Source organism: Glycine max, chromosome 9 (genome assembly GCF_000004515.6).
Source record: "Glycine max cultivar Williams 82 chromosome 9, Glycine_max_v4.0, whole genome shotgun sequence".
In the NCBI taxonomy this organism is placed as follows: Eukaryota; Viridiplantae; Streptophyta; class Magnoliopsida; order Fabales; family Fabaceae; genus Glycine; species Glycine max.
The window spans coordinates 16,606,823-16,619,761 of NC_038245.2; the positions used below are offsets into that span (position 1 = coordinate 16,606,823).

General features: G+C 37.0%; 1 protein-coding gene across 1 annotated transcript; it reads right to left on the reverse strand.

The window, feature by feature from the left end:
• Positions 1-7,770: 7,770 nt before the first annotated feature.
• On the reverse strand, positions 7,771-8,187 carry LOC106794358 (uncharacterized). The gene has a single exon (XM_014761612.1). It carries the CDS (start codon positions 8,185-8,187, stop codon positions 7,771-7,773), a length of 417 nt encoding a protein of 138 aa, XP_014617098.1.
• Positions 8,188-12,939: the final 4,752 nt, after the last annotated feature.

A 12,939-nucleotide genomic window follows, 5' to 3' on the forward strand; every position in this document is an offset into this window, starting at 1 on the left:
GAAAAGAAAATAGTTATGAGTTGGTTTTATCGTGATTTTTGTTTACTAACCTTCAATCTTTTTTAAAGATAACTTGCGACATTAATGATCGGTTAAACACTACCATAAAAATAGTCTTTTACGACGCAGGTTTTACAATGGTTCTAACAAAATCGATGTCGTCAGTAAACCGGTGGCATTTTTGTAAATAACTACAAAATTTTTAAAGACGGGCTTATCATAAACGTCTTTGGAAACACATTATGACATCGGTTATTGAAGAACCAACGTAGAATGTGAGAGTGTTGGATCAAGTGGCCTCGGAATAATTAAGAAGAGGGGGTTGAATTAATTATTAATGTGCCTTGACTAATTAAAACTTATCCTTCTTAATGTTACTAAATTCAATTATGCTTTTACTACAAAGTTAGGAAAGTAAAGAACAAAAATAGAAACTTAACCAAAAGTAAAAGCGATAATTACAGTGCACAGCAGAAATTAAAGAGTGTAGGGAAGAAGAAGACACACACAAGAATTTTATACTAGTTCGGAAACAACCCGTGCCTACATCCAGTCCCCAAGAAACCTACGGTCCTTGAGATTTCTTTCAACCTTGTAAAAACCTTTACAAGCAAATATCCACAAGAGATGTACCCTCCCTTGTTCTCTTTGAACAACAAAGTGGATGTACCCTCCACTTGAACTAATCCACAAGAGATGTACCCTCTCTTGTTCTCAGTTACAACAACCCAAGTAGATGTACCCTCCACTTGTACCACAAAGGATGTACCCTCCAATGTGTTAAGCCAAAGGATTCTCAGGCGATTAGTCCTTTGAATCTTTGTTAAGGGGAAACAAAAGATATCTCAGGCGGTTAGTCCTTTGAAATCTTTTGTTTAAGGGAAAGGGAAGAATCAAAAGAATTCTCAAACAATGTCCTTTTGAATTCTTTGAAAAGGGAGAAGGGAGACATAAAAGAATTCAGGCGGTTAGTCCTTTGTTCTTTTGGAAAAGGGAGAAGAAAGACACAAAAAGAATTCAGGTGATTAGTCCTTGTTGAATTCATTTTGGCAAAGGGAAAAGAGAATGAAAAGATATAGCACACTTTTGTTTTCTGCAAAAGAACAAGGTTTGGAAAATAGAAAACTTAGAAAGCTTTTTGACAAAGGAAGAAGATGAAGAAAGATAAGTAGGAAAGGTTTCAAGATTTCTCAAAAGGTGTTCAAAGAGGTTCAAAAGTTACAAAATTTATTTGAATGCAAGTCAAGGTCTTGCTTTTATAGACTCTTCATGTCTGGTCAAGAAAACCATTGGAAGAGTTATAACCTCGAGAAAAATCTTGAGAAAACCATTGGAAGAGTTACATCTCTTGACTTTTTATTCAAAACTTGTCACTAGTAATCGATTACGATAGCCATGTAATCGATTACACAAATCATTTTATGAAAAGATGTGACTCTTCACACTTGAATTTGAATTTCAACATTCAGATACACTGGTAATTGATTACCAATATATTGTAATCGATTACACCATTTAAAAAACATTTGGAACGTTGCAAATTAAGTTAAAAGCTTTTGAAATCAAACTTTACCACTGGTAATCGATTACAGGTAATTGGTAATCGATTACCAGAGAGTAAATACTCTAGTAACTTAGAAAAATTTGGGAAAACTTTTCTTGTAAAACAAAGTTGTGCTATGTTTGGTTTTTGAAAAATCTTTTTCAATACTTCCCATGTGAAGTCTTGACTTGTTGCTTTTTGGTTTCTTCTATTGAATCTTGAATTCATCTTCTCTTGAATCTTGATTCTTCTTGATGTCTTTTCTTTAATCTTGATCTTGAACTTGTTGACTCAATCTTGAAATCATTCTTTTGGGCTTTTTGTCATCATCAAAACTACTTGAATCATACTTGATTCATCAACATGAAGCTTGATTCTACAATCTCTCCCTTTTTGATGATGACAACCCTGAAATCAAGAAACACATACACATTCTTTTTCCTAGTCGATCACTCACTTAATTCTCCATATTCTCCCCCTTTATTTTTGAGTTTAAGCTTTACTTGAAATTTAGTTATTTAACTATATGAGTTCTTGATTTAATCCCTATTTTCTCTCCCTCTTTGGCATCAACAAAAAGCCAAAGTACATAAGAAATATAAAACATACATAAATGACTAATCATACAAGAGAATAGAAAACAATTAAACAAGATAATTTAACCATTCATCAAACTTAGAAAGATAAGAAATATAGAAACCATACATAAATGACATACACAAGAATAGAAAGCAATCAAACAAGATAACTTAACCATTCATCAATCTTAGAAAGATAATACTTCATAGAATGTCATATAATCCAGAAAAGTCATTCATAATAACCAAATAAAACTACTAATGCAGGAAGAAAAATACTAGTAAGTGTTTTTAAGACATAGCCAAATACACGGCTTGAAATCAAAATACTAATAATATTAAAAATAATAAAATCTAAGATGATGGTGGTGGTGATGGCAGATCAAAGCATGTGCGGATGTAACTGACATCTCCTTCAACCTTGGTGATTCTTGAGTCCATCTCGTCGAATCGCATGTCCACTTGTAGTTCCAAAGCATCAAACCTTTCACCTACATAGGTTTGAAGACCATCAAACCTGTCCAAAATTCTCTGAAGGAGAGAGGAATCCTCTTCAACTGGTAAGTGTCCTTCATCATCAATGGGTTGAGCACCCTTTTTTACCCAAGAGCCATCATGTTCTTTGCGGTAACCAAAAGATGCAATCTCAGCAGCACCAATCAAAAAGGATCTCTTGATTGGAACATAAGGTTCAGAATCAAGAGGGATGTTAAAGTGTCGAAGGAAAAGAGTGACTAGGTGTGGATATGGCAAAGGAGCATTTAAACGCAATGCCTTATGCATGCGATATCGGACTAAGTGTGCCCAATCAATTTGTCGGCCAATATGAAAAGCCCACATGACAATAAGATCTTCTTCAAAAACCTGTGCAAGGTTTGAAGATCTTGGAAGTAGAATACGCACAATGAGATAGTGAAGGATGCAGCTTTCAAAAGCCAATGAACTAGCAAGCAGCCTTCCGGTCATATCCGCTTGGTTGGTGCAAACCAACCGGTGGGCATCATGCACAGAGAAATCAAATTTCCAATCATCATTCAGTGCACCTTCAAATGGTACACCTTCACTAGATAATTGGGTCAAGTCATAGAATAGGGATTGCTCAATGACCATTTTTATCCCAAAAACCTCAAAAATCAAAGTGTTTTCTTGAATTTCGAGGTTAGAATAAAAGGCTTTAACTAATTTAGAATAAACAGGCAATTTCAAAGACATAAAAGGAATGAGATTTGAATTTTGAAATGCCTGAATGCATTCAAAATTCTCATTGGAGAATAAATCCATGTCTATGAACTTAGGATCGATAATGGAACGAGAGGAGAAAAGATTTGTGTACCGTATTCGTTGTTTTTCTGATGAGAACAACAAAAAAAAGAAAATGGAGGAGGGAATTTGTATTTCTTGAGCCTCGGAATGTCGTTGGCTTCGACTTAAAGAACCCTTGCGCTTCTTTGATGGTTCTGCCATTTGAGGGAGTTATTTGAAATTTCAATTGGTTGAAGTGAAAGAGAATGAAAAAAAGATGAAGTTTGGGCTTTGTGGGACTTGATTTGGACAATAAATGAGCAAGATATGGCAGAAACAAGAATTGGGAACGAGGGTTCACGAGAGAAAATGAGGAGTTGCAGATTTCTAATTTTGAATTTTGAATATATAGGGGCAGGGACGCGTTGTAATCGATTACAGCATTTGGTAATCGATTACACCCTTCTTAACTGTCTGTAATCAATTGCACTATTGTAGTAATCGATTACCAGAGAGCATTTCAACCAAAACTAAATGTTGAAAGACTCTTAAGGGAAAAAGGATTTGAATGAAAGTCAAAATACTTTTAAAAAATAAATATATATAACATTAAATTTTTGAAAACACTTTATGAAAGAACCTTAAGCAAGTAATTCATATATCACATTCAAAATCATGCATAATCATTTTTTTAAAATTAGTTATTGTATATATTCAATTATCAAAATAATCAACACAAGTATTGAAGAATAAATATCATAGACATTATCAAACATTTAAAAAGAAACCTCATGCTTTGAGAAAGAAAATTAACTCAATCAAAACATATAAACACATACTCACAATTTCAATCAATCAAGACAAACAAATAAAATTTTGTTAGTCATCATAATCAAATTAATTGAAAGGAAAATTTTAACCAAATTAATTTTAAAAGAGAATGGTTTTGATATTACCTATTTCATGATTAAAGTGTCTGGATCTTCAAAGATGGAAGTCATACTTTTACTTTTTGCTTAATCTTCTTGAGAGATGTTCTCATCACTCTCATAGTCCTTGGTTAGAAGGTTGATCTCCTTCTCTGAACCATTGGATGAGTCATTGTCATCCCATGCAATGTAAGCCTTCTTGGTCCTTCTTTCTTCATACCTTTTCTTATCACTCTTCTTCCATAGTTGAAGTTTTAACGCCTCTCAATTCTTCTCTTCTAGACAAATTTTTGAAACTTCTTCACAAAGAGTGAGAAGTCTTCTTCATCTTCTGATTCTTCTTCTTCATTTTCTTCTTGCATTGATGAGGAGGCTTTAAGTGCTATGCTTCTTTTCTTTTTGTCAGTTTCTTCATTTTGATTAAGTCGTTGAAGTTCCATTTCATGTTCCTGCAATTTTCCAAACAAAATGGCAAGAGACATAGAAGAAAGATCTTTACTTTCAAAAATGGCAGTTACCTTGGGCTGCCACTCCCTACTTAAGCATCTTAAAACTTTATTAATTAAATCTTCATTAGGGAAGATTTTTCCTAAGGAGGCAAGATGGTTGACTATGTGTGTGAATCTTTTCTGCATACTTTGGATGTTTTCATTAGGGTTCATCCTAAACAATTCATATTCATGTGTAAGGGTATTGACTCAAGATCTTTTCACATCAGTGGTGCCTTCATGTGTAAGTTGGAGAGTATCCCACATCTCCTTGGCATTTGTGCAGTTTGACACTCTAAAATACTCATCTATTCCTAGGGCTGAAGTGATAATGTTTTTGGCTTTAAGATCATACTGGATTCTTCTTCTATCCTCTTCAGTCCACTTATCTCTAGATTTTTTTTGTTGTGGTGCCAGTGCTTATATCTACTACGGTGGGTATGTAAGGTCCTATTTCTATTGCTTCCCAAATATTTAAATCTACGGCTTCAATGAAAATCTGCTTATGGGTTTTCCAATAATGGTAACCCTCACCATTAAAGATAGGTGGCCTATGGATGGAATTTCCTTCAAGAAATAGAGAATTTGAAGAGGCCATGAATCTTGAAGTGGTTAAACTTTCTATAAGGCACCTACTTTGATACCACTTGTTGGATCAAGTGGCCTTAGAATAAATAAGAAAGGGGGTTGAATTAATTATTAATGTGCCTTGACTAATTAAAACTTATCCTTCTTAATGTTACTAGATTCAATTAGGCTTTTACTACAAAGTTAAGAAAGTAAAGAACAGAAATAGAAACTTAACCAAAAGTAAAAGCGATAATTACAGTGCACAGCGGAAATTAAAGAGTGTAGGCAAGAAGAAGACAAACACAAGAATTTTATACTGATTCGGTAACAACTCATGCCTACATCCAGTTCCCAAGCAACCTGCGGTCCTTGAGATTTCTTTCAACCTTGTAAAAACCTTTACAAGCAAAGATCCACAAGAGATGAACCCTCTCTTGTTCTCTTTGAACAACCAAGTGGATGTACCCTCCACTTAAACTGATCCACAAGAGATGTACCCTCTCTTGTTCTCAGTTACAACAACCCAAGTAGATGTACCCTCTACTTGTACCACAAAGGATGTACCCTCCAATGTGTTAAGACAAAGGATTCTCTGGCGATTAGTCCTTTGAATGTTTGTAAAGGGGAAACAAAAGATATCTCAGGGGGTTAATCCTTTGAAATTTTTTGTTTAAGGGAAAGGGAAGAATCAAAAGAATTCTCAGACAGTATCCTTTTGAATTCTTTGAAAAGGGAGAAGGGAGACACAAAAGAATTCAGGCGAGGGGAGAAGAGAAACACAAAAAGAATTCAGGCGATTAGTCCTTGGTGAATTCTTTTTGGCAAAGGGAGAAGAGAATGAAAAGATATAGCACACTTTTGTTTTCTACAAAAGAACAAGGTTTGGAAAACAGAAAACTTAGAAAGCTTTTTTATGGCGTCCCTAAATAATGATTGGTTTAATAGTAATAAATTAAATAACAGAAACCATGGGAAATTTTTTTTTCTTTTTCTCTCTCTTTTTTTTTTGCACTGTTGTTCATTTCACGATAATTAAATTCAAAAGGAAAATTATCACTATAGAGTCATGAATGGCCAGTTCACAACTCTATTCGGATTCATTTCTTTCTGATCACTCATAACCTCTAAACTATTTTGCTCTTTCAAAAATATACCAGCCATCATTTTAGGTCATCACGTGAAAAATAATAAGATGTGGTCGGTAAACTCTTTTCAAATAAAGTTTGTTAACACTTCCTTTTCAAATAACAAGATTAAACATAATTATATTTATCATCTAAAACTGTCCAAAATATGGGAGTTTGCAAAATAACATAGTGAAATCCAGAGCAAAGGTAACAACTGTGGTGGCTTCAGCCACAATATATACAACCATCAAAATTTCTATACAATAGGTCTACCCACCAAAAAATCAAAAGAGTAAACCTAACAGTCTGAACTAGATACACCCACCCACAAAAAGTATGTACGCCTAGTCTAAGGAGCCGTTTGCTATGATGAAGAGTCATCACTATTCGCTGTCCCTCCAGGGCCGCTCTCCACTGTAGAGTCTGCCTCAGATGTTGACATAACATCCTCTGGAGAATCAACATCAGGGAGTGGGTCCTCATCATCCTCTGGGAAGTCAAGAGCATCCACAGCAGGTTCAGGAGGTAACTCCTCTGGGTACATAACCCCAACCTCTCCACACATGCATGAGATAGGAACGAATGTGTGGCACCCGAATCATCGAGTACATCTAGCAGTTTATCAGCAATCAAACCCTTACCCTGTATCAAATCGTCGGAGGCAGCAGCTTCTGATCCACTCATAGCAAATACCCGGGAGGGTACCTTTGGTCTTCCACCACTAGTGTTGTTGTTGCTAACATTACCGCTCCTTGTGGGATTAGTAGACCCACGATTGATTGTGTTAGAATTGACAGTTACCGTCGGTCTCCCAGTCATCCTACACTCTCGAGCATAATGGCCTACCTTACCACAAATATAGCAACGATTCTCCTGTGTCTGCTGGAGTTGTGGGCAATTTCTCCTAAGATGCGGTCCTCCGCACTGAAAGCACTGTACCCCAGTCCCCCTTGACTGGCTCATGTTGGACGTAGCCATAGGTTGTTTCCCCTTGTTGCTAGCATATGGCTTCATCCTCTTAGTATTGTTTCCTCTAAAAGGGTGGCTTCTTTGTAGTCCTCCAAAGCCTCTAGCTTGCCTCTCTTTCATCTTGTCCTCAAATATTCGGCACTTTGTCACCAGTTGATTGAAATCTGTGATTTGCATGTAGCTAACTTCCTATTGAATCTCCAGTCGAAGCCCATTCTCAAACTAAGCACATAAGTCTTCTTCGTTCCGAGCATCTCGGTATTGAGGCCAGTACTATAGAAGTTCATTAAATTTGGTCGTGTATTCTCCAACGGACATGTTTTCCTACTTCAAATCCAGAAATTCCCTCGCCTTTCGCTTCCTGAGATCTTGTAGAAAATAGTTGTCTAGGAATTTGTCCTTGAAGGCATTCCAAGGAATCACGCCTCCAGGTGCTGCTAATGCAGGTTTCACGAACTTCCACCAGTTCTCAGCTTCTCCTTGGAGCATGAACGTCGCACAAGGGACCTTATGCTCCTCGAGGCAACCCGTCGCCTCGAAAATCTTCTCAGTCTTAGCTAACCATAACCTAGCACCTTCTGGATCATAGTCCCCACTGAACTTCAGCGGGTGGTTCTTACGGAAAGCCATGAGTCCTCGATACTCTGCCGGTTCCACATCACGTTCCTGCACTAGAGTTTCCAGCACAGCTGTGATGCGATCTAGGACATCACGATTCTGATCCTTACCACGTCCTGCCATACCTAACCTGTAGGGAAGCTATTAGTATCCAAGAAATTCTACTGAGAGAGTGTACCATATAGGTTATGACAGTTACAACAATATCTCTATATATATATATATATGTATGTACAACAATTCTACTAAATCAATTGCACTTTCCTGCTTAAGACAAGAAGGTAGAATTACACACAATTTGTGACTTAACGTCACTCCCTGAAACCTAGTTCCAAGTTTCAGAGATACATAGCATTCACACAGTAAGACCATGGACAGGTTCACTAGAATTCAACTTTTGCTTTGATACCACCAATTGTGGCGTCCCTAAATAATGACTGGTTTAATAGTAATAAATTAAATAGCAAAAACCATGGGAAATTTTTTTTTCTTTTTCTCTCTCTTTTTTTTCGCACTGTTATTCATTTCACGAAAATTAAATTCAAAAGGAAAATTATCACTATAGAGTCCTGAATGGCCAGTTCATAACTCTATTCGAATTCATTTCTTTCTGATCACTCATAACCTCTAAACTATTTTGCTCTTTCAAAAATATACCAGCCATCATTTTAGGTCGTCACGTGAAAAATAATAAGATGCGGTCGGTAAACTCTTTTCAAATAAAGTTTGTTAACACTTCCTTTTCAAATAACAAGATTAAACATAATTATATTTATCATCTAAAATTGTCCAAAATATGGGAGTTTGCAAAATAACATAGTGAAATCCAGAGCAAAGGTAACAACTGTGGTGGCTTCAGCCACAATATATACAACCATCAAAATTTCTATACAATAGGTCTACCCACCCAAAAATCAAAAGAGTAAACCTAGCAGTCTGAACTAGATACACCCACCCACAAAAAGTATGTACGCCTAGTCTAAGGAGCCGTCTGCTATGATGAAGAGTCATCACTATTCGTTGTCCCTCCAGGGTCGCTCTCCACTGTAGAGTCTGCCTCAGATGCTGACATAACATCCTCTGGAGAATCAACATCAAGGAGTGGGTCCTCATCATCCTCTGGGAAGTCAAGAGCATCCACAGCAGGTTCGGGAGGTAACTCCTCTGGGTCCTCTTCAATATCCTCTTAAGAGGATGACACCTTTATCACTTGAACTGGCTCCACTAGTCGATATGGAGTAGGTGTAGGTAGTATCCACTCCACAGGCTGCTGAAGTGTGCATGCGGGTTCCTTCGGATGTACTAATGAAGTAGCAGTGAGTCGAATTGTGCCACGGAATCGGCACCTCTCATTGCCTTCGAGGGTCTCCTAAACACCCTCTAGGAACTCCATCACAACACCATCATGGATCTACTGCGCTGCCATCGCGATCTACAAGAGATGAAAGAAAGAGGGTAGACTATTTCACAAGAAATCTAACTACAGATAACAATACAATGCGTCCTATAACGGCTACGCATAGTCAAAATGTCTTTCTCAAGGGATTTCCTCTCTGGTAATCGATTACCAAAGTATGTAATCGATTACCAGTGCCCAAAAACAAATTACACAGCCTTTGCACATTGAAAATTAAAAACTGCATTGTGTAATCGATTACACATAAGTGGTAATCAATTACCAGTGCCCTATCACCCTGTGTAATCGATTACACCCAGTTGGTAATTGATTACAAGTGCCCTATCACCCTGTGTAATCGATTACACACCCTTGGTAATCGATTACCAAAGGCCATTTAGCATCATGTCTCCATTTTTAACCCCTGTAATCGATTACCCACGAATGGTAATCGATTACCATAGGCTAATTTCCAGATACCACCCAAGATACATAGCTGGCCAGCCGCCACACAAGCCTCCTTGCTTTGTGGACTTTGTTCTTTTATTGGTTGACTGTCAGGAGCTCGCCTGTTTAGGCACGTCACAGGTTCTCACTGACTGACTATGCCCGGGTTGGGTCGAGATTAGCCAAGCTTGGTTTTTGGCAATAGCACCCCACCTGACGTCCCTAAGGTCTCCTGACCCCCGCGACATATCTCCAAGTACCACTCTGTGGTCAACAAACAAAAGTAGGAAGACTGACTCTTCCACGCTTTCTCACATCAAGCTTAGTGGATTATGGGGCACCCGTCATATGTGGTACTAGGTGGCGATCGGGCGATGGCGCAAATCAACTCTCCCATTTCCACAAGTCAGGCACAAGCATACCATCCCCAGTTGCCCACCTTTAACTTCAGCTCACGCACTCCTACGTAGCCCTTATCCTCGTTCCTCTCAGCACCGGGTCCCCATCAACCCCTCCAAGCTTTCACAATATCCAAACAATTTGATCTCATTTACCATGAAACTACCCTAAACCAAGAAAACAGAGTAAAGGCAAAAAACTTTGTCCAAAACTCATTCAAATACCACAGCTTTCCTTACTCATATACCCCAGTAACATTCTCTTTGTTCCGATTTGTTAACCATTGGATTGACTTGAAAATTTTAATGGAGGTTCCTAGTACATAAATCTACATTTTGACCGTTGGGATCTGCTAGATAATGCCTGGAACCCAAGATGTACTGCTCTTCCCATGACTAGCAATGCACAACCATTTTCTGCACTATGTTAAAAAAACTGTTGCACAATTTTGACAGCATTTTTCTGCATAATATGGCAGATTTCGAAATCCAATTTGCCCACATCCAATTTTGCTCAAATTGGATCCTACAAGTCCTAAATCATGTATAAATCATATTTAAACCAAAAACAAACTTCAGACCAAGGCAAATCAAAATCTAGGTATCCAAAACCCATCAATTTAGTGAATTTTCAAGGTTTGAGAAGTGAAAATGAGAATTGGGTAATTTTGGGGTAAACTCTCATCTCAATCAAGTCTATAACATTGATTTAGACTTGCTCAAACTGGTTTTAAGGTGAAAACCCCACCCATTCAAAATTTGACCCCTCAACACCCAATTTACCCTAGAAATGGCTCTTGCTTTCACCTTTGTCACTCATTTTTCTCATTTGCTCTGCCCAAGCTCTCCTACAAGTCCTAATTGACATTCTAAACTAGAATCAACCCACTTTAGACTCCAATTTCCACTAACCCCAAATTTGGCTTTTCAAACCCTCAAAATCTCACACTTTTCCACTCACATCACTACCATTCTCACATTTAACCCTAAGTTAACTCTCCCCATCATCTCTACCAGTTTTCTATCAACATTTTCAGCATTCATATATCACAAGGCATCATCATAAAACCCTAAATCAGAATGGGTAATTTGGCTCACATCAAACATGTCAAGTTTAGCATGATTTCAACAAAATCCTTCACAAATAATTACTCTAAGGCAATAACCTAGTAGAACTACCCATCATAACTCCCAAAAACCAACACCCACGAATTTCACGTGAGAAGAAGTCCACCCATACCTGAAATTCGAAGCCCCACAATGTAGAGGTGTGCTTCAAGACTCCGAAAATGGCTTCTCCTTTCAATTTGGGGTAGAAAGGAAGAGTAATTTGGAGCTTAAATGGACAACAATGGTGGAGAAGAAGGAAGAAGAAAAGCAACGTGGAAGGAGAGGAAGAAGCTTCTGAAATTTGCTGAAAGAAGAGAGAGAATTTGGCTTTTTTTTAAAAAAAATATTTTCTTTTCTTTTTCCTTTTCTTTTCTAAAAGCACTTGCCACATGTCCTCTTTTAAGTGGAGCAAAAGGGCCCACCTTTTTCCCTTGATTTGACTTCATACTCAGCCACAAAGGAGAAAAAATTGACCTTTTGGATGCTGAAATCCTGCCTTGGTTTGCATGCCGCGTCTCTGGTTCCAGTTCCTCGCGTTTCTCTGCACTTGTCGGGGTCCGTTTTCGAAAGTAGGCAATATATATATATATATATATATATATATATATATATATATATATCAAAATGCACAGAATGAGACCCTGAGCGTGATTCAGAGGTTGGTTTTGTTAAATTTTTAGTTGTACGCAAAACAATAATTTTTAGACCAATTAATTGAGGATTAATCTATACCTGTCCAGTTATGGATTACTCTTCGCTAATTAGTCTAACCCGCGTATTTCTCTCCCAATGTACATACTTCTACCAAGAATATACATATATATACACTAAATAATACATACATACATACATATATATATATATATATATATATATATATATATATTTAAAATGTAACGCTTACAAAATTCCGGATAGAAATTCTAGGATGTCACATTTTTGACAAAGGAAGAAGATGAAGAAAGATAAGTAGGAAAGGTTTCATGATTTCTCAAAAGGTGTTCAAAGAGGTTCAAAAGTTATAAAAGTTATTTGAATGCAAGTCAAGGTCTTACTTTTATAGACTCTTCATGTCTGGTCAAGAAAACCATTGGAAGAGTTATAACCTTGAGAAAAATCTTGAGAAAACCATTGGAAGAGTTACATCTATTGACTTTTTATTCAAAACTTGTCACTGGTAATCGATTACCATAGCCATGTAATCGATTACACAAAGCTTTTGATGAAAAGATGTGACTCTTCTCACTTGAATTTGAATTTCAACGTTCAGATACACTGGTAATCGATTACCAATATATTGTAATCGATTACACCATTTAAAAAACATTTGGAACGTTGCAAATTCAGTTAAAAGCTTTTGAAATCAAACTTTACCACTGGTAATCAATTATAGGTAATTGGTAATCGATTACCAGAAAGTAAATACTCTGGTAACTTAGAAAAATTTGGGAAAACTTTTCTTGTAAAACAAAATTGTGCTATGTTTGGTTTTTGAAAAATCTTTTTCAATACTTCGCTTGTGAA

Excerpts from the sequence above, each read along its gene's own strand:
- LOC106794358 (XM_014761612.1), bottom strand. The coding sequence starts at position 8,187 with ATGGCAGGACGTGGTAAGGATCAGAATCGTGATGTCCTAGATCGCATC.